General features: G+C 35.1%; 1 protein-coding gene across 2 annotated transcripts in view; it reads left to right on the forward strand.

Moving 5' to 3' along the window:
- Positions 1-20417, forward strand: part of GK5 (glycerol kinase 5) — a 58967-nt gene extending 38550 nt beyond the window's left edge. For both annotated transcript variants that reach the window (XM_031957825.1, XM_031957826.1), the window contains 7 exons: positions 185-311; positions 1851-1955; positions 12063-12157; positions 13584-13687; positions 14967-15026; positions 16454-16587; positions 17320-20417. In XM_031957825.1, coding sequence (XP_031813685.1) covers positions 185-311; positions 1851-1955; positions 12063-12157; positions 13584-13687; positions 14967-15026; positions 16454-16587; positions 17320-17468 — 774 coding nt within the window. In that variant the 3' untranslated portion in view covers positions 17469-20417. The remainder of the gene's footprint in view (positions 1-184; positions 312-1850; positions 1956-12062; positions 12158-13583; positions 13688-14966; positions 15027-16453; positions 16588-17319) is intronic.
- Positions 20418-24166: the final 3749 nt, after the last annotated feature.

The following is a 24166-nucleotide window of genomic DNA, read 5'->3' on the forward strand; positions in this document are numbered from 1 at the left end:
TGAGGCCAGATTTGAAAGGTTCTCTCGACTTCAGGGCCGGTGCTCTATCCACTGTACCACCTAGTTGTCCCTGGATAGATTTTTCTAAATGTACTTTGAAAAGTAAGATGTCTGATGAGATGTGATCTAAAATCTTTAAACTGAGTTGGGTCAATAGATTTTTATTTTTTGGTAATTGATATAGGTTGCTGACCAGCAGGCAGCCATGTTTGGGGAATGCTGCTTTCAGAGAGGAGATGTGAAGTTGACTATGGGAACAGGGACTTTTTTGGATATTAATACTGGAACCAACCTTCAACAGACTGTGGGAGGTAAACGGGAAAACTCTTTTCTGTTGTTTATTATGAATAAAACCACATCTCTTAAGAAAACTTGAACAAATCTTTCTCTTGCTGACATTTGTGTTATTTTCTATTGGCTTTTCATAACAAGGTCACTGAGTATCTTCTCTGTTTAAGTTGAATCAATAGTACCAACTAATAGTGAACCAACTCCCATTGTGTTGTTTTTCTTTGCCTTCTATTTATGTGTACTTATGTAAAATATAATTTCATTATTATTTCAGAAATATGGGACACATATTTGAATAATACTGGAAACTCTGGTTTAAACATCTAACTAAATGTGCCTTAAGTCAAAATTAACTAGCGCTTATTGTGCCAGACCCTGTGCTAAGCATGGATGACACAAAAAAGGCAAAAACTGGTCTGCTTTCAAGAAGCTAATAGTCTAATGGGAGAAGACAACATGCAAACTATGTACAAACAGTATATACAGGATAGATAAAAAATATATTTAATGTTCTGTAACAGGTTTCTCTTTTTATGATTGAATTTCTAGTGATTTATTAGGGGGTTTTGCCTTTGGAACAGTCAACCATTAATGATTAGAATTCATCCAATCCACCAGAATTAGGATTAGGTCCAGTCCAACATTGAAAGCCTTTTTAGAGTCTGGTTTCATTTTAACTTTCTGTACTTGTTTCACATTATTCCTCTTCATGCAATCTTAGTTCCAGACCAAGTTACTGTTTCCCAGACTTGGTATTTTGGCCCTTGCCTTGGAGCTTTTACCAGACAAATCCACAAACCTGGAATGGACTTATTGTTTACTCTTTCCTACTACCATCCTAAATTTCTTTGAGGCTCCATTCACATGCCAATTCGTTCACAAATCCTGTCCTTAGCTGCCTCCTTCCTCCTTTCTCTGCATTTTTTTATCCCCATGAATATCTTTGCTGTCAAGGACTGTTGGTTTTTTTGGTTTGGGGTTTTTTCGGTTTTTTTGGTCTTTGTATCTGAAGTACCTTGTATATAGTAGATACTTAATGTTGACAGAATTAAATTGAATACTCATTTCTCTAGTAAACTTGTCTCAAAATAACTTTGGATTTTACTTAGTATAGTATTTGTTTGGAAATAATCAGATACTATTTATGCACACCTGCATTTTTGATTTCCTTCACAAGCTAATTGTACAATATTTCAGAGTCTGATTCTTTTTGTACAGCAAAATAACGTTTTGGTCATGTATAGTTATTGTGTATCTAATTTATATTTTAATATATTTAACATCTACTGGTCATCCTGCCATCTAGGGAAGGGGGTGGGGGGGTAAGAGGTGAAAAATTGGAACAAGAGGTTTGGCAATTGTTAATGCTGTAAAGTTACCCATGCATATATCCTGTAAATAAAGGCTATTAAATAAAAAGAAAAAGAAAAAAAAAGGAAATAATCAGATACTGTAGAAGTCTTCATTTTAAGATGACTGAATTATCCCATTTTAGAATGTCTCTGAAATGGAATTGTGTATTAAATATTGTATAACTTGCACTTATTTTTCTTTGTAAGGTTTCTATCCATTAATTGGTTGGAAGATTGGTCCAGAAGTAGTATGTTTGGCTGAAGGCAATGCAGCAGATACTGGTACTGCCATAAAATGGGCCCAAAATTTGAGTAAGTAAATCTTCAAACTGATCATAAAATGCATTTTAATTTTAATCCAAATTAAAGATTTTGAATGCTGCTACCAATTACCATTTTGATAGTAATCAAACAGGATGTTGACTGGTGTTTCTTCAGAAGTACTTTGAATAAAAGCTCTTTATAGAATCTTTTGGAATTTGAAAGAATAGAACAAGAAATAGTTATCTGGAAGTTAAAACAGGAGAATAATAAGGATGGAGTTAAGAATATCTATTACCAAAACAAGGTTGCCCTCTTTCACCTTTACTATTCAATATTTGTACTAAAAATGGTAGTTTTTAGCAATGAGAAACAACAGAAATTAAAGAAATTAGAGTAGGCAATGAGGAAACAAAATTATCACTTTTTGCAGATGATATGATGTTATACTTAGAGAATCCCAGAGAATCAACTAAAAACTATTAGAAACAATGAGCAACTTCACAGAATTGCAGGATACAAATAAACTTGTGTTGAATTTTGTTAAAAGTTTTAATTGTACCTATTGATATGATTTTATTGTTTTTGTTATTAGTGTGGCAACATGGAATACTGATAGGGATCAAGTCTTGAAACTAGAAAGATCTCAAAACCATTTGGTATTGGCTAAGAAAATAGAATAGTTGATCAGTGGAATAGGTTAGATCACAAGAGAAAATGACTATAGTAATCTAGTGTTTGATAAACCCAAAGATCCAGCTTCTGGGATAAGAAATCACTATTTGATAAAAATTGCTGGATATATTGGAAAATAGTATGGCAGAAACTAGTCATTGACCCACACACCCTATACCAAGAGAAGATTGAAATAGGTTCATGATTTAGACATAAAGAGTGATAATATAAGCAAATAGAAGAACAAAGGATAGTCTACTTCTCGGATCTGTGGAGAAAGAAGGAATTTATGGCCAAAGAGGAACTAGAATATATTATAAAATGCAAAATGGATAATATTGATTACATTAAGTTAAGAAGTTTTTGTACATTGTTGGGAACACAATATGTAACTTAGCTTTATCTCTGGTAGACTTTCTTTTTCTCCTCTTGTGAGAGGATGGCGGCAATTCAAGGAGACAGAGGCAGATGCTGTTCTCTGACCTCCCCACTGAGAGACCGTTGCATTCTCTGACCTCTCTTCTTTTCCCTCTGCCTCCAATTTATTTTCCCAGTCCACAAGCAACACCTGTGTTAGTAAAGGCTGCTTTACAACTGCCTTCAGATGTTCACAGCTGTGGAGGTTCTAGGAGAATTGACCCGCTCCTTATAATGCACTTAGGCATGGTCCTTAACAGTACAAACAAAACCAATGCAGACAAGCTTAGAAGGGAAGCATATAACTGGGGAAATTTTTTCATATAAGGGTTCTGATATAGGCCTCATTTCTAAAATATATGGAGAATTGACTCACATTTATAAGAATACAAACCATTATCCAAATGATAAAATGGTCAAAGGATGTAAATATACAATTTTCAGATGAAGAAATTAAAACCATTTCTAGTCATATGAAAAAATGCTCTAAATCACTTTGATCAGAGAAATGTAAATTAAGACTACTCTGAGGTACCACTACACATCTCTCAGATTGGCTAAGATGACAGGAAAAAATGACAAATGTTGAAAGGAATGTGGGAAAACTGGGACACCATACATTATTGGTGGAGTTGTGAACTGAGTCAACATTCTGGAGAGCAATTTGAAAGTATACCCAAAGGACTATCAAACTGTGCATACCCTTTGATCCAGCAGTGTCTCTACTGGGCCTGTATCCTAAAGAGATCATAAAGGAGGGAAAGGAACCCACATGTGCAAAAATGTTTGTGGCAGCCCTTTTTATAATGATAAGAAACTGGAAACTGAGCTCATCAGTTGGAGAATGACTGGTGATCAATTCTGATGGACATGGCTCTTTTCAACAGTGGGGTGATTCAGGCCAGTTCCAATAGGCTTGTGATGGAGAAAGACATCTGCATCCAGAGACAGGACTAGGACTATGGGGACTGAGTGTGGATCACAATATAGTATTTTTACCTTTTTTGTTTTCTTATTTATTTTCCTTTTTGATTTGATTTTTCTTGTGCAGCATGATAATTGCAAAAATATGTATAGTAGAATTGCACATGCTTATTAACATAAATTAGATTACTTGCTATCTAGGGAAGGCGGGGGTAGGGAGAAAGGAGGGAGAAAAATTTGGACAGGGTTTTGCAAGGGTGAATGTTGAAAACTGCAAATATTTTGAAAATAAAAAGCTATTATTTAAAAAAACTATCTAACTACCTCACTGTTTTATTTTTTCTTGGATTTCCCAATCAGGAATTGTTTTGGTTCATTTTCTGGATTTGTTTATTTTTTGTTTTTAATTATTTTTTATTTATTTTGTTAAATATTTCCCAATTACATGTAAAAAAAAGTTTTTTGGAATGTTGTTTTTTTTTTTTTTTTATTTTGAGTTCTCTATTTCCTTCTTGCCCCTCCCCTCTCCTTGAGATGGAAAGCATTTTGATTTCAATTATACACATGAGATCATGTGAAACATATTTATATATTATCCATGCTGCAAAAGAAAACATAAATAAAATTAAATTAAATAAAGAAAAATTTTAAAAAAGATGCTTCCAAATCTACATTTAAAGATTCAGTTCTTTTCTGAAAGTGGATAGTATTTTTCATCATGAGCCCTTTAGAATTGTCTTAGATCATCGTCTTGATCAAAGTAGCTAAATATTTCACAATTGGTCATCCTTACGCTATTGCTGTTGCAGTGTACAATGTTCTTGTGCTTACTTTACCTTGCATGAGTTATCTAAGTCTTCTCAGGCTTTTCTGAAACCATCCTGCTTGTCATTTTATAACACAATAAAATTCCATCACAATCATATACCACAACTTATTTAGCCATTACCCAATTGATGAACATCCTCATAATTTCCAGTTCTTTGCCACTACACAAAGGGTTGCTATAAATATTTTTGTATACATAGGTTCTTTTCTTTTTTCTTTGATCTTTTTGGGATACAGACCTGGGTATGGTATTGCTGGGTCAAAGGGGTATGCAGTTTTATAGTTCTTTGAGCATAATTCCAAATTGTTCTCCAAAATGGTTGGACCAGTTCATAATTCCACCAGCAGTGCGCTAGTGTCCCAATTTTTAGACATCCTTTCCAACATTTGTCATTTTCCTTTCTGTCATTTAGCTAATTTGATGGGTGTGAGGTAATGTCCCAGAGTTACTTTAATTTGCATTTCTCTAATCAGTAGTAATTTAGAACATTTTTTCATGTGACTTGATAGCTTTGATTTTTTTCTTCTGAAAACTGCTTTTTCATATCCTTTGACCATTTATCCATTGGGGAATGGTTCTTTTTTTTTTTTTTTTTTTTTTTTGTAAATTTGGCTCAGTTTCCCATATATTTAAGTAATGAGACCTTTATGAGAGATATTTGCTACAAAAAATTTTCCCCATTTTTTTATTTTCCTTCTGTTTTTGACTGCATTGGTTTTGTTTATGCAAAAAAAATTAATTTCATAATATGTGATCTATTTTTACTACTTCTAATCCTGTCAATCTTTTGTTTAGTCATAAACTCTTCCTTTATCCATATCTGACAGATATATTTTTCTATGCTCCCCTAACTTAATTACAATATATGTCCATTTTGATCTTGGTATACAATGTGAAGTGTTGGTTTATGTCTAGTTTCTACCACTACTGTCCAGTTTTCTACGCAATTTTTTTTGTTATTTTAAACAAGGCTCCATTGATTCCTGTGCCTTCTAATCTTTTTAATAGAAATGGGTGTTATTGTTTGTCAAAAGCTTTTTCTACATCTATCATAAAATTATTTTGTTGTCATTGTAAGTGATATGGTCAATTATGTTGATAGTTTTCCTAAGTGGAACCAGTCTTGCATTCCTGGTATAAATCTCACCTGATCATAGTATATGAACTCTATGACTTAATGCTGTGATCTCTTTGTTGTTATTTTATTTAAAATTTTTGCATTAATATTCATTAAAGAAATTGGTTTATAGTTTTCTTTCTCTGTTTTGCTCTCACTGATGACTTATTCAATTTCTTTTTTCTAAATTTGAGTTATTTAAGTATTTATTTCCTTTTCTGTTAATCTGGATAGTTTATATTCTTGTAAATATTCTTCTACTCCACTTGCATTGTCAGTTTTACTGGCATATAATTGGGCAAAAAAAAATCTAATTGCTTTAATTTCATTTTCATTCGTTGTTTATTCACCCTTTTCATTTTTGATGCTAGTAATTTGGTCTTTTTTTCTTCATTTTTAAAATCAAATTAACAATGGTTTGTCTAGTTTATTGCCTGTTCATTTGTTTTTCATAAAACTAGTCCCTAGTTTTCTTTATTAGGTAAATTTGTTTTCTTGACTTTCAAATTTAATTTCTCCTTTGATTTTCAGGATTTCAATTTTGGTGTTGTCTATAGTTCTTTTTAGTAATATGTTGTTTATCCTTTTTAGTTAGGTCTATTTTGCTTTTGCTTTATGTGAGATCATGATTGCTACTCCTGCCTTTTTTTCCTTCAACTGAAGCATAATAGATTCTGCTCCAATCTCTTATTTTAACTCTGTATGTTTTTCTGTTTCATATGTGTTTCTTGTAAATGGCATATTGTTTGATTATTGTTTGTAATACATTCTGCTGTCCTCTTCCGTTTTATGGATGGGTCCATTCTATTCACATTCACAATTATGATTACTATGTATTTCCTTCCATCCTACTTAATTCCTTTAGCCTTATTTCTTTTTTGTCCTCTCCCTCTTTTAAGTTTGTTTTGTCTCTTTTACCTGCCCTTCCTTTTATTATTTCCACCTTTTTCTTATCTTCTTTGCCTTTTCCTCCCCTGTTTGGGGGAGGAGGGGAAGAGAGAGAGAGAGAGAGAGAGAGAGAGAGAGAGAGAGAGAGAGAGAGAGAGAGAGAGAGAATGTGCATGAACCAATTTAGATATAAGTGAAGTTTAAACATTGCCAGACACCCCTCCCCATTTTCCCCTTGACCATAAAAGCTTTTCTTTGTATATCTTTTTTATATGAGATAATTTTCCTCATTCTTTCTTTCCCTTCCCCCACTACCTCAGGCATCCATCCTTTTTACCTGTCAATTTTTTTTACATCATCTCAGTCCCAATTGACTCATTCCCATACCCTCTTTCTTTGTAGAAATCTTTAACTATTCTCCCATAGTGATAATATTCTAAGAAGATACTGTATCATCTTCCTGTATAAAAAATTAAAGTTTAACCTTGAGTCCCTTATGATTTCTCTTTCATATTTACTTTTTTATGTTTCTTGAGTCTTATATTTGAAAGGCAGAATTTCTATTCAGTTCTGATCTTTTCATCAAGGTGGCTTGAAAAATCCTCTATTTCATAGAATATCCATTTTGTCTTTTGAAGGAAGGTTATTCTTAGTTGTAATCTCAATTCGTTTGTCTTCTGGAATACCATATTCCAAGCCCTCTCGTTTTAATATGGTAGCTGCGGAATCTTATGTAATCCTGACTGTGGTTGCAGGTATTTGAATGACTGCTTTCCAGCTGTTTGAAGTATTTTTTTTTTAATCTAGGAACTCTGGAATCTGACTTTTAACATTCCTAAGAGTTATTAGTTTCCACTTACCCAACTCTAATTTTTAAAGGTACTATTTTCTTCAGTGAGTTTTTATACCTCTTTTTCTGTTTGTGCAATTCTGCTTTTTAAGATATTTTCTTCAGTATTTTTTGCATCTCTTTTATCAAGTTATCTTTTCATAAATTTCTCTTCCTTTCATTTCTTTGCTTAATTTTTCTTCTACCATTCTTGCTTGATTTGAAAATAATTTTTTAGGTCTTTTAGAAATTCTTGTTGGGTTATGTCTAGTTCATATTTCTCTAAGGTTTTCTTTGATGTCTTTGTCTTCTGATTTTTTGTCTTAAATCTTCCTTGTCACCACAGTAGCTTTTTATGATCAGGTTTTTTGTTTTGTGTTTTGCTCATTTTTCCATCCTATTTCTTAATTTGGAACTTTAGGTTAATGCTTTATTCTGTACCTAATGTGTGTGTGTGTTGGGGGTGTGTGTGTGTGGAGAATCTGTCTCAAGTTTCAGCTTTTTTCATACTGCTATTTTTAATTCTAGTTTCTCATGCTCTCTGATCCCTTGGGGCAGGAAATAATACAACCCTTAAGGACTAATGCTGCACCCTCTTGACCTAAAATGCTTTCCTCTGCCTTTCAGCCACCCAGAAGTAGATATAGGCAATGTAATTGCCAAATAGTGTCCACTCCTGTATCTAACACTGGCACAAGGTTACATATCTTTCTCTTTGCCATGTCCCCTTACTGTCTCTGTTGTGAGAGCTCCTGCTCAGGACTGCTGCTGCCTTTGTTACTACCACCCACTCCTAGCTGGAGTTTCATTCATGTGGGTGGGCTCCAGGACAATCTCCTCCTCTGTGTCATAAATCTCTTTCTAACCTTATCTGTTGTCTAGGGCTGGAAGAATGTCTCACTCTGACTTTTATTGGCACTGCCACTCCAAATTTTGACTTGAATCATTATTTTAAAGTAGTTTAGAGGGAAACATTGGGGTAAGTAGCTTTCTGTACTCCACCATCTTAGCTCCCTTTAGATATACTTGGAGGAGTTGAAGGGTAGGGGAAAGGGCAGAGCTAGCTGTACTTCTTCCTACTGCTTTGCCATCTGAGCTCTACTTCAGAGTTTTATGTTATTTGGCCCGTGGAGATGTTAGAATTTCAGTATTGAAATCACTTTAGAACATTTCATCAGGGATGTTCTTCCAAGCTGACACCAAATTACCATTCTTTTTTGACCATTGTTCTCATCTCCCTCATTCCCCATTGTATCTTGGAACCCCAACCATGGGATCTCCTTACTACTTGCAGTGCATATCAATGCCCTACATGCTGCCACTGTGGGCATGTGCTCCCTTTTGTGCTCCTCTTTCTGTATTCTCTTTCCCTGTTGTAATATTAGTGAATTCTGTAAAGACAAGAACTGCCTTTCTATTGCATTTGTATCCCCAGTGCTGACCACATTGCCTGGCACATAGTGATTGCTTAATAAAAGATCTTTCTTTCCATTGTCTTCATCCATATCTGTCCACCTATCTTGTTTCTTCTGGGAATCCAGTTCCTCAATTTCACACCTACTTGTATTTCACCTTGGAAGCTTCTTACATAAACTGCCAAGACAGTTCTTTTTCATTCTCTTTAGTCCTTCCTCTCCAGAGACATATGAAGCCGTCTAGACTGACAAGGTACTTCTTTAAACACTATTCCTCCAAAAAAGGAAAAAAGCTCTTGGGATGACTTAAGCAGAGATTTCACCTATAGAGGAGAGTCCCATTTCCTTAGGAACCCCGTGAAATGAATTCCTTAGGGATCATCCTCTGGATCCTGCCTTCATCTTTCCTTCTTTAGGACTTAACTAGTCCATAGGTCCCATATATCAGTCAAGGAGGAGAACCAGACATGCTCTTCCCAGATGTTGTGCCTTTTGCTACTCTTCCCTCAGTTGTAGCAAAAGTCCATTTCTGGCTCCTGCTTCTTTTTTATTCCCATGATACAGTATCAGTGTTTATAAGTAGGACTGTATAAAATTCTATTCCTAAATGAAGGAGAGGTTTGGTCCAAGAGGACCCTTGATTGTTTCACCATTACTGCTAGCTTACTTGTATGTAGCTTCCATCCTGGCCCATAAGTCTCTAGCTGCTTCCATCTGCTGGCATCCTTGGGGCCATGTGGTTCTGTAAAAGTACATATTTCCTTCTCAGGAATTTTGTCAGAGGCAGTGTGCCACTTTCTCATCCTGTCTGTGCTTCTATATTTCTGTTCTGCCTTTTAAAGGCCAAATCTTCAAGTGATATCCAGGCATATAAAATTAATCATGAACCAGTTCATCGTTTTAAATTTTAACTATTTAGATTGTTTTATTTAACTTCCAAAATTTAACAAAAATATCTTTTCTCACCTTTTCAGCTTTTCAGAGCTTAAAAAAGCCTACCAGTTCACACCTGAGAACAAAAAAGAAGCTTCTATATAAAACCATGAATATTTATTTACATTGCTTGCTGTTTTAAAAAGTTTATAACAAATTCTACATATAACTTTCTAAATTGACTTGATTATATGTGCTTCCTTCTGTTCTCTACATTCAACTTTTTTTAGCTTTTTTTGTCAGACCTCTGCTAATATAATAAGCATGCATTCCAAGTTTGAAACACTAATCTGGGCCATTAATGCACTAGATATATCTTCTGTGGTATCCAAGACCAACTGGGATATTAGAATCAGACCAGACTTTCTGATTGGAAGAGACCTGGACTCTCTAGTTCTTTTTAAAATTAAATGATGTATGAATGATCAAGAATGACTTCACATAGAAAGTGCAACTTGAACAATTCCAGTAGACTTGGTATGGAAAATGCTAAATGTATCCAGAGAGAGAACTATGGAGACAATGTAGATTGAAGCATATAATTTCACTTTTTTTTTTTCTCTCATGGTGTTTTCCTTTTGTTCTGATTTTCCTTTCACAACATTTCCAATATAGAAATATGTTTGAAATGATCGTACATATATAACTTACATCAGATTGCTTGCTGTTGGGGAGGTGGGAGGTTAGAGGGAAAAAAAAAACTTGGAACTCAAAATCTTCCCAAAATAAATAAATGTTGAAAGCTATCTTTACATATAATTGGAAAAATAAAATACAATGAAATAAAAATAAACAAGGAAAAAACATGTTTGGATTGAAGAAGGAAAGGATGAAGGAAGAAAGGGAGGAAAGGAAGGAGAAAAAGGAAGGAGGGAGGAAAGGAAAGAGGAAAGAGTGAGGGAGAGAGAAAAATATTTGAAATTCGAAATTGAATAAATGTGAAAGCTATTTTATATGTAATCTATATTTAATATGTATAAGTTAAAAGAAACAAGAAAAATATATGTTTGGGTTAAAGAAAGAAAGGAAGAATGGAAAGAAGAAAAGACAGAAGGGAAGGAGGGAAGGGAAAGAAGGAGAGTAGGAAGAGATGTTTGAATTGAGTTTCAAGGGAAACAAAGGATTCTATGAGGCAGAGAGGAAGAGGACATATATTTTATGTATGGGGGACCACCTCACAATGGAACAGGTACAAGATGCATGTGTTGGACAGTATGACCCATCTGGTTATGAGTGTATGAAGGAAAATAGGAAATGAGGCTGGAAAGGCAGTCAGCTTCTGAAAAGTTTTAAATTCCAAACAGGAGAGGGCCCAAGAGACCACTGGATTCATCTAAAAAGGGAGTAACATGTTCAAACCTGAGCTTTTGAACATTCCCTTTTTCAGCTGTAGGAAGGATGGATTAGAGAGGGAAGAAAGGTTCTGCAGGGACTCCCAAGTTTTATTTTCGTCATCTTTAAATTACCTCTAAATTACTTACATTTTTGTTTTTTGAAAAATTATTTTGTGAGTGAAAAAATTATCACCTGTTTGACAGACATGTATCTGCACTGTTGGCAGGAAAAGCTATAAGTACTACTTCATTTGAGCATGTATTTGTATTCTCGTATTCAGGGATTAGCTCACACAGGGATCTGGAGAGCCCAGTGGTACATTTCCAGTGTGCGCCTTTACATCACAGAAATTGGAGAATGCTATAAATCAGAATTTGATTGATTGGTTTTTGGATTCTTTAGACTTAAGTAATGGACAAAAGGCAAATTTAATTTAAAAGTCTCAGTCTCTTCCACTCCCATTTATATTGAGCAGTAGAATGTAAGTCCCTTTAGGCAAAGATCACTCTCCAATTCTGTCTTTGTATCCCTAGGGAATTATGCACAGGAGGTGCTTCATAAATATTTCTTGAATTAAAACACCATCAGTGCTAGACCAAAGTCCTCAATATTAGAGACAAAAAGTACTCAAAACAATGCTTGGAGATGCCTGTTTTAGGACTTGAGCAATGATGTCACTGTATGGTCATCCCATAGGTTTATGGAATTTAATGCTGGTAAATCATAGGGTTATTATACTATGTAGTTATATTTCCATTGTTTTTCTTCTCTTCTGTAACCCACAATCTTTTTGCAGATCTTTTCACAGAAGCTGATGAGACTGAAAAAATGGCTAAAAGTTTGACAGATTCTGAAGGAGTTTGTTTTGTTCCATCCTTTAGTGGATTGCAGGTAAAAAAAAAAAAAATTATACAGTGACAATTTCACCCATACTCACCTGCCCAAAATTACTAAAAATCACTAATAATCATCTGCCTAAATCTCATATTCTTTTTCAAGAAAAATGCCATGAAAAATGACTTAAGCGTAAATGTTTCAGGGACTTTTGTCTGTCTTCTTTGACAGACAATATCTTTGGTGTAATAATCCATTTTGGCCTTGTACCTTTACTCTTTGAAAGTAAGGAATAAACTCTTCCTGAAGACCCAGTGCAGAAGATTATATTCTATAACAATGTTTTATTTTTACACAAGAAATAATCCTGCCCAATCCAGTTGTGTCTGAAAGCTGGCATAAATAGTAATCAAGGTAATGAGAGATTAACATGCAAATAATCCATCCCAAATACAACTACCATGCCAGTAATCCTTTTAAATAAAGTTGTTTTGAAAAGCAATTTTGTTGAAACAAAAAATATATACCTTAGTGATACATAAATGAAAACATATTTATTAAAGGAAATCTATGTCTTACTAAGCATATGATTTCTTATTCCTTAATATAACCTAAATCAATAGAATTTTTTTTAAATAAAGGAAAAAGTTATTTCTGCTTTGAACTCTAGCACTATGATGAACCGAAGCTAACCTGTACCTTCTCAGCTTCAGTCTGCCTCATTTGGAATCTGTGTTTCAAATTTACCAAATTGAGAAAAATTACACTAAGATCATGAAAAATAATTATTACTTTGAATCTTTTTAAAAATTGAGCATCAATTTATGTTACCTATGATTTTACACACATAAACACAAAATCAAGAATTTTACCTTTATAATTTTTTCAGGGGAGGGGGTGAGGCAATTGAGATTAAGTCAAGAATCATACTTTGGGAGTGTTAAAATTATCTGAGATCCTGAATTCAGGTCCTTCTGACTCCAGAGCTGACTATCAACTGCTCCATCTACCTGCCTCACCTCTTAGAAATTTTTATACATTTAATATCTTCCTTCCTCCAAATTGGCTGGTAAATTATTCCAGAAAAGTAAATAACTTGTAGCTTTTGGGGATAAAATCCTTTTAGACTGTTAGAATCCTATACATAATTCACAAGAGAAAATTTAACTTTCCAGGAAAATATTGCATTTTTTTCTTCTAAAGAAAACTAGTCCATTCATATGAGTAGGATTTCTTCCATCTCCTGTTTTACATCATCATTTTACCTAATGATACTCCATGTGTTATTGATTAGGGAGCTGGGCCTCTGATATATATTGACCCTGACAAATCATTGAACTTTTCAATATCCCATATCATAATTCAAATTGTAATTTTTTTTATCTTATAGCTTCTTTGTCATGTTTGTCATTTCTCTATACTTCTTGAAATCTTTCCCAATGTTTAAATATAAATTAATAATGCATGCTTTTTTCCTTTGTAGGTTCCATTAAATGACCCCTGTGCATGTGCCTCTTTTATGGGTCTAAAATCTTCCACTAATAAGTTTCATCTGGTACGAGCTATACTGGAGTCAATAGCTTTCAGGTAGAGAATAAACCCCTATTTGTCTCACACTGTCCATTTTGAAGAGTCTTTGATTCTCAACTGGAAATCAATTTATTACTGAGTACTTATACTTAGAAAGAGGTGGCCTGGTATAGTGGGTAAGGAACTGGACTCAGTCTGGAGATCCCAGGTCAAGGCCTGCTTTGGACACATCCTGACTCTGTGACCCAAAGAACGTGGCAAACCTGTATGTTATGGAGGAGGTGTTGACCTGTTCCCTGGACTGATGTGCTAAAAAGCTAACAAAACACTTCTTCCTTAAGTTTATTCTCTTAATTTCAGCTAAAATTCTCTGTTAACATTTATATCTTGTAGTGTGTTTTTTCTTATTTTTAATTAATAATAGATAGCAGTAATAATAGATTCATTACGTGAATGAAATCATCATTTGGAGCATTTGCAAATGTGTTTTAAAATCCCTTTTACTTACAGTAGAGACTATTAAGACTCCAAATTGGGATTTCTTTTTATGGAGGATAGCAGAGTTTTTCTCTACAGAAACTCTAATGATATAATGAGTGTTTAAAATACACTTCAAATTTTCAGAAGACTTTTATGTTTTTTGTTTTTTTTTTTTGCAGTTTTGCCATAATATAATCTTATTTTAAAAGGTAAGAGTGGTGTGGTGTTTGTGTAACAGATAACCATCCTTCAGCTGAGGAGGACCTGAATTCAAGTATGACCTCTGATTCATCCTGAGTGTGTGACATAGGGTGAATCATTTAGCCTCTCAGTGCTATCTGCAGAAAAGGTGCTGCCTGGCATTAGCAGGAGCTTCCTCACCAGGGATTTCCCTAAAGCCAGTGAAATCATGGGTAGAGGTTTTCTCTTGATCATTTTCCTCAGCTGAAGGTTTAAAAAATTAGTAGGACCACTAAGCCATACATACATAAGGATCCCTCTAGCCACATGTCTTAGAAAACTACATATTAACATTATCTATGCTCTACTGTGTTTTTATTTTGTTAAATATTTCCTAATGTTTGGTTTAGTGGCCCTGTTTTTATTGGATATCAACACTGCTTCCCCAGGCAACTCTCTTAGACTAAGTTGCAGAATAGGTATCAACTTGTATTAATAGATTTATAGATTAATAGAGTTTCCTTACTTGGAAGTTGCTAATATCACAGGTCCAGTCCCTGTCTTTATCTTTTGAAAGAGTATCATCTACATATAACTAGGTTTTTTTTTTTGAAGGAACGATATATTATAATCATAATTTGTACTTTGTCTAAAAAGTTATCTTCTTTTTAAATAGAAATAAACAATTGTATGAGATGATGCAGAAAGAGATTGACATTCCTGTTACCAAAATCCGGTATGTAGACTTTACTTCTAACATAATAGAATATTTCTTTATTAAGACTATAAATATCAAGTGAATAAGAATGCATCTTAAATTACCCATTCTCACAAATTGCAATATCTAAAGTTTGAAGTTCTTTTTGACTTGATTCCTTAAAGAACAAACCTTCCTTAAATCTTGTTCTTTGGGATTAATAGAAGAAGGTTTGCCATGGTTTTCTAAAGATGCACTTTTTAGAGTAAGCTGGAGGAAATGCTGTTAGGTTTTAGACCTAAATCTGACTTCTGCCCCCAGATCTAGCTAGTAGGCATTAGGGTTCTAGATGAAGTATAATAACCTTAGGTATCTTCCAAATGGGATGGATGTTAAGGATTTGGGCCTGATTTGTGGTTTTATTTGCCTTTCTCTCTTGAATAACAGCATCAGTTCCTAAAGCACTTTATTTGAATGTCCAAGTAGATCATAGTTAGATTTAAAACCAGAGGACTTTGTGTCTGAATTGTGAACTAATAAAAAAATCCTCATTTTCTCCTATCTTTCCTATTTGAGCCAGTCATTACAACTTTCTGCAGTAGCCAACTATAAATGGGATAACTGGGGAAAGTTGGTACAGGGAAGAGCAAATCACAAGTGGAGTCTAGATATTTAGAGCTGGGGCTCTCATTTTTCAGATGAGAAAAAGACTCAGGGAAGGGACTCATTCGTGATCTATGACCTTTAACTTGTTTTTATTAAAGCTGTACTTCCAAAGCAAAGTAAAACAAATTTTTCTTTCATTTTCTTTAACTTCCTCTGCTAATATTTAGGTGTTTCCTTCCATATCTTAGTTGAGTGACTGGAAAAATCAGCTCATCTAGTGCTAACTCCCCTCCAGACTTCCCTGTCTCCTCCAGCAATCCCAGCTCGCCCCTTCCAGCTCTCTAGGAGCCACAGGTTTCAGGAGTCCAGGCCCTTCCTACCTTTAATGAGGAAGACCTTGGTGAAGAACGGTTTAGATGGTCTTAATAAAATCAGGATTGTAAAGGACTGAAACTCTGAGTTGATGCACTGAGGTCGGACAATTGAGCACTTAAGGCTAACTGATTGGACAATACTCTATGGGCATATGCTTGGAAAATGGCCCTTCCCACTATTCTATGCTGGTTCAATCTTTTGGTGTATACAGAGAATTGTGGGAAGGATTAGGGGGTGGAGTAAGACAAGCCAGGGTCATTTTGGCGGTAGAGGAAGAGAAGGAAGGTCCTGCGTCCATTCTGTCCACTTCTACCCCTAGAGACCAAGGACTTTTGCTTATCCTGACTCCAGCCGATTCTAAGGTATCCAGGTGCTAACTCGGTCTTCACACAGGACTAAAGGAACTCCTTTAGCTTTGATTTAAACAAACATTAAATGATATATTTATGACTGATATTTTACCTTGTACACCTTTCTTTCCATAGGGCAGATGGAGGGGTCTGTAAGAACAGTTTTGTTATGCAGATGACTTCTGACCTGATTAATGAGAAGATAGACAGACCTGTGCAGATAGAGATGTCTTGTTTGGGTGCTACTTTTCTAGCTGGTCTTGCTGTTGGTATGTATGTTTTGGGTAATGACTAGTGTTTTCTTTTAAAATATTTTCTGTAGGCAGGATTTATCAACATAAAGCTGGAGGACTGCATTTTGCTCCTGTTCCACTAAAGTCAGGTCACTGCTTAGAGTGGTTTGAGCTTTTCTCCCATCTCTAGGACAAGTATAAGTGGCTATATACACATATATAGTATATGTATAAATACATATATATGTATATATATTTGCCTAGATATACACATATCAGTATATTTGCTCAGATATGTACATATACCTACACATACATACATGTAAATATATATATCCTTTTCCTTAGTTTTTGACCTCTGGATTTATATGCCCAGGAATAGTATTGCTGAGTCAAAGGATATTCACAGTAGAGATTTTTGAGGGATGAGGAATTACTTTCCAGAATGATTGGACCAATTCACAACTCCACTGATAGTGCTTTAATGTATTTATTCTCCCATTGTCCCTCCAATAATGTCACAAGTCTGTCTTCTAAAAATGAGATTTGTGATGGTTGGAGGCAGTGGTCTCTCTGAAGTCACTATGGAAATAAGTATTCCATCTCATGAACTTCTACTTCAGACCTGTAATACTGACAGTCTCTTGAACTTGTAATAAAAATTGTCCAGTAGGTGCCTTCTCACCTATTCCAGTCTTTGTGTTGAGCCTTATGGCTCAGACAAAATTTACTATGAGATCTGAGAATAATTTTTCTTTTTATTTCTAGGGTTTTGGACAGACAAAGAGGAATTAAAGAAACTGAGGGAAACCGAAAGAGTTTTTGAGCCCCAGAGGAAATGGAAAGAATATGAACCCAGTATGGAAAATTGGGTCAAGGCTGTGAAGCGTTCCATGAACTGGTATAGCAAGATATAATAGCAGAAGGGAGAAGATAGATATAACAGTTTAGTGCTTTTTAGGGGGAAACCTTTTTACCATAATTTTTATCTAAACCTCAAACTTGCTAAGACAACAATACCTCATAAACACACCAGTCATTGTCCTGTATTTTGTAGCAACCTCCCAGGGAGGGTCAGACCACCACTTCCACTTGTGTTTTGGCTGCTCTAGAATTCTTCTGTCTTACCTTGGGTCCTCATCTTTTTAAAAAAGAAAATATTATAGATCAGTGCTATAACTGAACATTGTGATTTGTTACCAGCAACTTTTGGTGAATGCCAATGTCTCATTCAAAAATTATGTCATTTTTTGCCTTGAATTAGATTTATTTACAATTCATATATTAAATAAAAGGATGACATGCCAAAATAATGTAGCAGTACTGAAGCAACATTAAGATTTTTAAAATTTAAAGCTGCAATTTGTTAAGTGCTCTGTCCAGATGTGAGCTGTTTGTCAATATTTGATTTTTAGGCTAAGTTTCTTTATTGGTTAGTGCATTGTCTTTTTTTTTGACTGCCTTTTCTGTGATATAGGAACATTATTTCTTTGCAGATTTGCTAGCTGATCATTTATAATGTTTGAAAAATATTGATTTTTGATTGATAAAAATGATAGTGTTTGCTATGGAGCAATAATTTCGTTCCATCCATCAAATTACTTACTGACTTAAACATAACTGGTTTGTTGGTAAGTAGAGAAGCAATGCTCCACCACTTTGGCTGTCATCACAGAATCAATCACAATCTCATTTTTGAGAACATATAGCTTACTGTTTTTTGCCTCTTGCTCATGATCTCACTGAGCATTTTGTCACCTTGCATCAACGTTCTAACAAACATATTTTGTTTTAAGCATCTCTGAGCCTGGCTGTTGATGGAAAAACCAGAACAGTTCTTAGTAGGAACAAGAGGATGATACCTCTACTTTATGAGCACTTTTTTTTTATCTGTTTTGGTAGTTAGGGCAGATCTCTCAAATTTGTTTTGTAGTATTTCATCTTTGCACATGTGCCTTGTGATAGTTAACCTACATGTCTGGCCTAAAGCATGGCAGGAGCAGATCCATGGAGTTAGCAGGGGCCCTCTCTTAGCCCCTTCTCCTTCTAAGAAAAGAGCAGAGAAAGCTTATTTAATTTTCTGATCTTCTGCTTGGTGAGGATTTTGGAGAGAAGAGGGTAGAGTCCTTCGCTGCTCCCACTCCCAATCATTTAAGCATCATTTTAGTTTTCACAGTGTGATAAGAATGAGTTTTGTGCCTGAAACTGATGTTCAACCCTCATCATCATCACCACCTCCCTCATTTCCCCTTTGCCAGGATTTGCCCATTTAACAGGGGCTTTTGCTTATTTGTTTTGCTGATTGTGAATTTGTTTCTTCTGTTAAACTATAGCACTTCTATTTAAATTTATTCTATACAAATAATGGATTTAAGGAAGGTAGTCAAGGTATCAATGTATTTTAGTTCTGGATCTCTTCCAAAAATGGACAACTCATATCTCTGGAGAATCTTGTTTCTGATAGTTTTATACTAAAGTAGCTAGAGATAACTTTCTATGGGATTTGAACTGACTGTGGCCAAACTCATAGAGGCCCCTGTTGTCATTTCTCAGAGATTTGACATGGCGGGGGCAAAGGGGAGGCATTGCTATAGTCAATAATACTTTTGTCTTTGCACACCAAATCCTGATGCAATATTACTAATGCCTAAAACTTGAATTTTACTTTGACCTTGCCTATTAATCCCCTCTTCCTTCATCCCTCCCTACTGCTCTCCCTTTCTTTCTCTCTCCAATTGTACTACCACAAATTAAAGGATAAATAATGTTTATTATGTATAATTGAATTTCATGAGAATTGGATATCTGCCCAAGTAATGGAGTCCTATTTTTTTCCTATTCAAGTCTAGAAACAAGTCTTATTTTTGCTCTTTTGGTTCTTGAAGTGACAATTTGCTAGACAAGGTGGCCAGATTTTCTGAAATCAGAAAAGTAATCACATTTGTTTGTGAAGGTTACAGACAAATTCTGAATCATTTCATTGAATCTAGTGCCATCTTCCAAGTTGTCTTTCTCATAGACATTATCACTTGGAAAACTGGTACTAAGAAAGGTCCTAGTTGTTCAAGGAAAACAGGATTCCTGCTCTCACTGTAAAGGAGAGACTCTTGTGCTAGAATCTGATCAAGTAATTTTTTTTTTTTGGTAGAAAAGACAATTGTGATGCAGATCTGGGATATGCTTGGCTATGTTAGGGCAGGATCCTAATATATTATCTGATTCCCTGCTTTGCTTGAATTTGTGTTTTTGAAACTTGGCTTATCTATACTCTTTTACTAATGATTTTAAAATGCCTTTCTGTCTCTGGACAAAGACCACTTTTGATAAATCATATTTTTCCTCCATATGATCTCCTATATTGTAAGCTCCTTGAGGGCAGGCATTGTGTCCTTTTCCTGTCATCAATAGTGCCTTGCACATAGTAGGTGCTTAGCTAATATTAGTTGGAGTGAAATTTCATTTCTTTGTTGGACTTGTAACATGTATATCTCCTTTTCTCTTTTTGTACAAAAACTAGTAAATAATGAATGATGTTTGTTACAGTAAATACATTGGATTAAAAGATATAACTGTAAATAATTTTTAGAGCATAAGCACCTGGAATCCCCTTTTTTTATTCTTAAAGCTCTGTCTGAAAAATCTCACTTTTTTACAAGGGAAAATGGCATATTCAAAATTTTAATTTTTTAAACAACAAAATTCCTCATGTTAGTATATATCTGAAGGCACAGATTTAGATAACTTTAGAAGATATTTCTAAGGAAAGAGAATGGTTTTTCCACACGTTTTATATTATCACAGAAGAATACTAAATGATGGGACCCTAGGAATCTCAAATATAACTGTGCTTCAGAAAAAAGCTCCAAGAAGAGGTTAAAAGTAACAAGTGGTAAGGTACCCTTCTCTCCACAGCCTAGCAAGAATTTCAGTATTTTTGGTATCATGAAAAGGAAAAAAGGAGGTGTACCATAAGTCCTTTAGACCTTATAGTAATTTTTTTCAACATCTCATACTGGGCAGAGGAGCCCTGGGTCCATTCCTGAGCCTTCAGTCCCAACTTGAGCCCAGAATGGACTCTAGGGGATAGCCCAAGCACAAATTCCCCAGTCATAGACCCATAAGATGCTGTAGAAGAGGTCTCCAGAATGGCTTCATTTTGAGGGGCATGGGGCAACATAGTCCACTGGCATAAGTAAGTGTGGCAGAAGTGTTCTTGGAAGCAGGAAAAGAACCACAATTGCAGAGGACAGAAATGGGAAGATCAGTGAAGACCTAAGATTTCCCTGTGCCATGATATTTCCCTTCTTAATTATAACTGATATGCTGAGTCTAGCAGCTTTCTATACCCTGTGACAAGTACTCAGCCATAGCTTTTAATTTTTACCATTTCCATTTAGTGATTCTGAAGAGGTCATTCCATTAGGGGTTTGAAATAATGTGACTCTGAAGAGGTTTAAAATAATGTGACTGATCAGGATATCATTATGTAACTTCCAATTATGTAACATCTTCAGCATAACTAATACAAGGGATAGATGAGAGGATTGTTCTGTATTCATTAGCGTCATGTTGATCTGTGATTAGATATATCAATATCATTGTTTTAAAATGATTTTAAGTACTATATAGAGTTTTTTATACAGCTGTCTTATATTTCTAAAAAAAATTTATTTTGAAATAATACGACTTGCTATGTATGATTCAAAATTATTTAGTAGAAAATTTATTTGAAAATTTCAGATTTATGCAAGGTGGTATAATATAGATTTTCATTTGGGATGTATGAGCTTGTTACCTATCATTCTATTACTCTTTTTTTTTTTTAAAGTTTAGCAGCCTCATTAAAATTAAATAATCATTAAGATCATCATAAATAGCTATCCATTTACATTTTCACTTGAATCTAGGAGGCATAAATATTTTGGAATTATTTTTCTTAGATTTCATATGGATTTCCATTTACCTCCTATTCCCCTAAGGGATGGTTTAGGGGTAAGAAAGGCAAGTTAGCATTTTATATTCCAGAAAAAATCCTTTCCCTATGGTTGTTATAGGTATTTATTTTGTGATAGTTATTAGAGTTTAAGGCTAAAATTGGGAAACATAGACCTAGGCAAACAAATACCTTATCTTGGTCCTGCTTCTACCTACCTATTCTCAGAAAGGTTCATTCATTTTTTTGAGATCCTTCCTATACTCTGAAAACTTGGACTTGGTTTTTATATATCAAGTTACTTCCAGTTATCTCTGACCTTAAAAGAACTGTGAAAATGATTAAATGGGCTGTGATCTATGATGAAAAAATTAGCAAAAACTCATTATTAACTGAGCTCAGAAAAAAATAACCCTGACAAAAGACAAAGTCACAACTTAGATGGTCACTTTAGAACCTGTTCAGCCTTAATCTATATCCTACATCCTTGCATGAGGGAACTTAGTAGAGAAGAAAGTTCAAATTTTGAATGTAATTTTTGGGGAAATGAATGTATTGTTTTTAAATATTTAGAAAACCAAATAACTGGATGACATTTTGCAAATATTAATGACGATACCAGCTTAGTTGTTTTTTTTTTAAATCATCATCTCTAAAAATTGTACTTATGTAAAAAAAATAAAAATTAAGAAGTTGCAATGATGAAGGGTTTATCTGTTTGCTAATGTAATGCAAGGGCTCTTTCTTGGTAGTTTCTGGGAGAGGAGTTTTTTTTATCATGGAAGGGAGGAGCCTGGGAATGGAGTCTTGAATCTGATATTCTGGGTTTTGGTCACACTTTCTGTCTGAGGCAAGAAGATGCAAGAATGAGATGCCTTTGGTTTGATTGTCAGGTCAGTCTGCCGCTGGGCTGGCCCTTACTGGGCTTGGTTCCTGCTCTCGTGGGTGCTAGGACTTGACTTTGCTGACCTCAGATGGCTTTGATGAACTCTTAATTCTCACCCACCACTTGCATTTTCCAATCTTGAGATAAGAATAAAATGCAAAAGAAACATGCATTCACAGACATGGCGGTCAGGTGAGAAAGAAGTTCCTCCAGTGAGCAACCCCCAGTGGGTCTTGCTTTGCTCACTGCTACAGAAGAAGGGAAGAGATGGTCCACTTTGTTCATACAAAGTGCCCAGTGCCAGGCCAGCCTCTGCTGAGGCACATTGGTCAGCCAGAAGTTTTCCCACCATTACACCCTCTCACTCATGGCCAGACACTGGCTCTCCAAAGGTCCCCACATCAAATCATCAGCAGGCAGGCAAAGTATACATGTTCTGCATGAGCAACGAGGGAGGGCGAGTGTGAACACGCTCTAAGAATTGAGCCTAGTACAGCCTTCCTCCCCCATCACACCCCACCCCTATGAAAAATTTCCTCTCAGCGCTCTGCTGAATTCACTCTTCAGGTCCCCAATCTAGAGCTATTCTTTCAGCCCAAGGGAAGACGTAAGCATTGTCTGTCCTTTGAATTGCTTCCCTAGTGCCACACTGGAAAGGGTCTCAAAACACTCCCTAGGGCATGTATATTATAAAAACAACATGGAGGAGGATATTATTTCCCCTCCATGGGGCACACAACATTTTTAGAATGGATCCCTGCCCCTGCAAATGCAATCCAAATTCCAAATCCATGTATTAGTACAATTAGGCTCTGTTGGAGTCAGATAATCTTAAAAGAGTGTTTGGGATGATTACCTGGGATTTTAAGGCCAGGAGGCAAACTTTATCCTATGGACACAAAGATCTTAAAGGAAGTAAAGTCCAAAGAACAATAGAGTTCTATTTAAAAGCAAAAATAAGCATTTATGAACTAGACACTAGTATTTTAAGGATGCAAAATCCATTCTTCTCAGCTGCAATCTCCATACTGGGTGCAGTAATAAGATGGACATTGGTACAGAAATATAGGAACAAGCAAAAATTATTTCAAAGAAACTAACTTGAAAGATTAGAAGGAAATATCAAAAAAGAGACTGGCTAATTGAAGTCTAAAAATGTTATTTTCTCTCTAGTAGATCCTAAAACTTGGGGCACCCAACAGGGAAAGTGCCAAGTAGACTATCTTTTTTCTTTAATAAAAGGTTTTTATTTTCAAAATATATGCAAAAATCCTTTTCAACATTCACCCTTGCAAAACCTTGTGTTCCAGATTTTTCTCCCTCCCTTCCCTTAGATGACAAATAATCCAATATATGTTAAACATGTGCAATTCTTCTATACATATTTCCACAATTATCAGGTACAAGAAAATAAAGATCAAAAAGGAAAATAATGAGAAAGAAAAAAAAAGCTAGCAAACAACCACAAAAAAGGTGAAAATGCTATGTTGTGCTCCACACTCAGTCCCATAGTCCTCTCTCTGGGTGCAGATGGCTCTCACCACCTTGAATCACCTCATTGTTGAAGGGAGCCATGTTCATCAGAATTGATCATCATATAGTATTGTTGAAGTATATAATGATCTGCTGGTCCTGCTCATTTCACTCAGCATCAGTTCGTGTAAGTCTCTCCAGACCTCTCTGAAATCATCCTGCTGGTCATTTCTTACAGAACAATAATATTCCATAATATGATGAGTCCTCAGAAATGCAAAGGGCCCAAGTAAAAGACAGGAGTTAGCTACGCTGAGGTCCCA

This window comes from Sarcophilus harrisii, chromosome 3, assembly GCF_902635505.1.
Source record: "Sarcophilus harrisii chromosome 3, mSarHar1.11, whole genome shotgun sequence".
Lineage (NCBI taxonomy): Eukaryota > Metazoa > Chordata > Mammalia > Dasyuromorphia > Dasyuridae > Sarcophilus > Sarcophilus harrisii.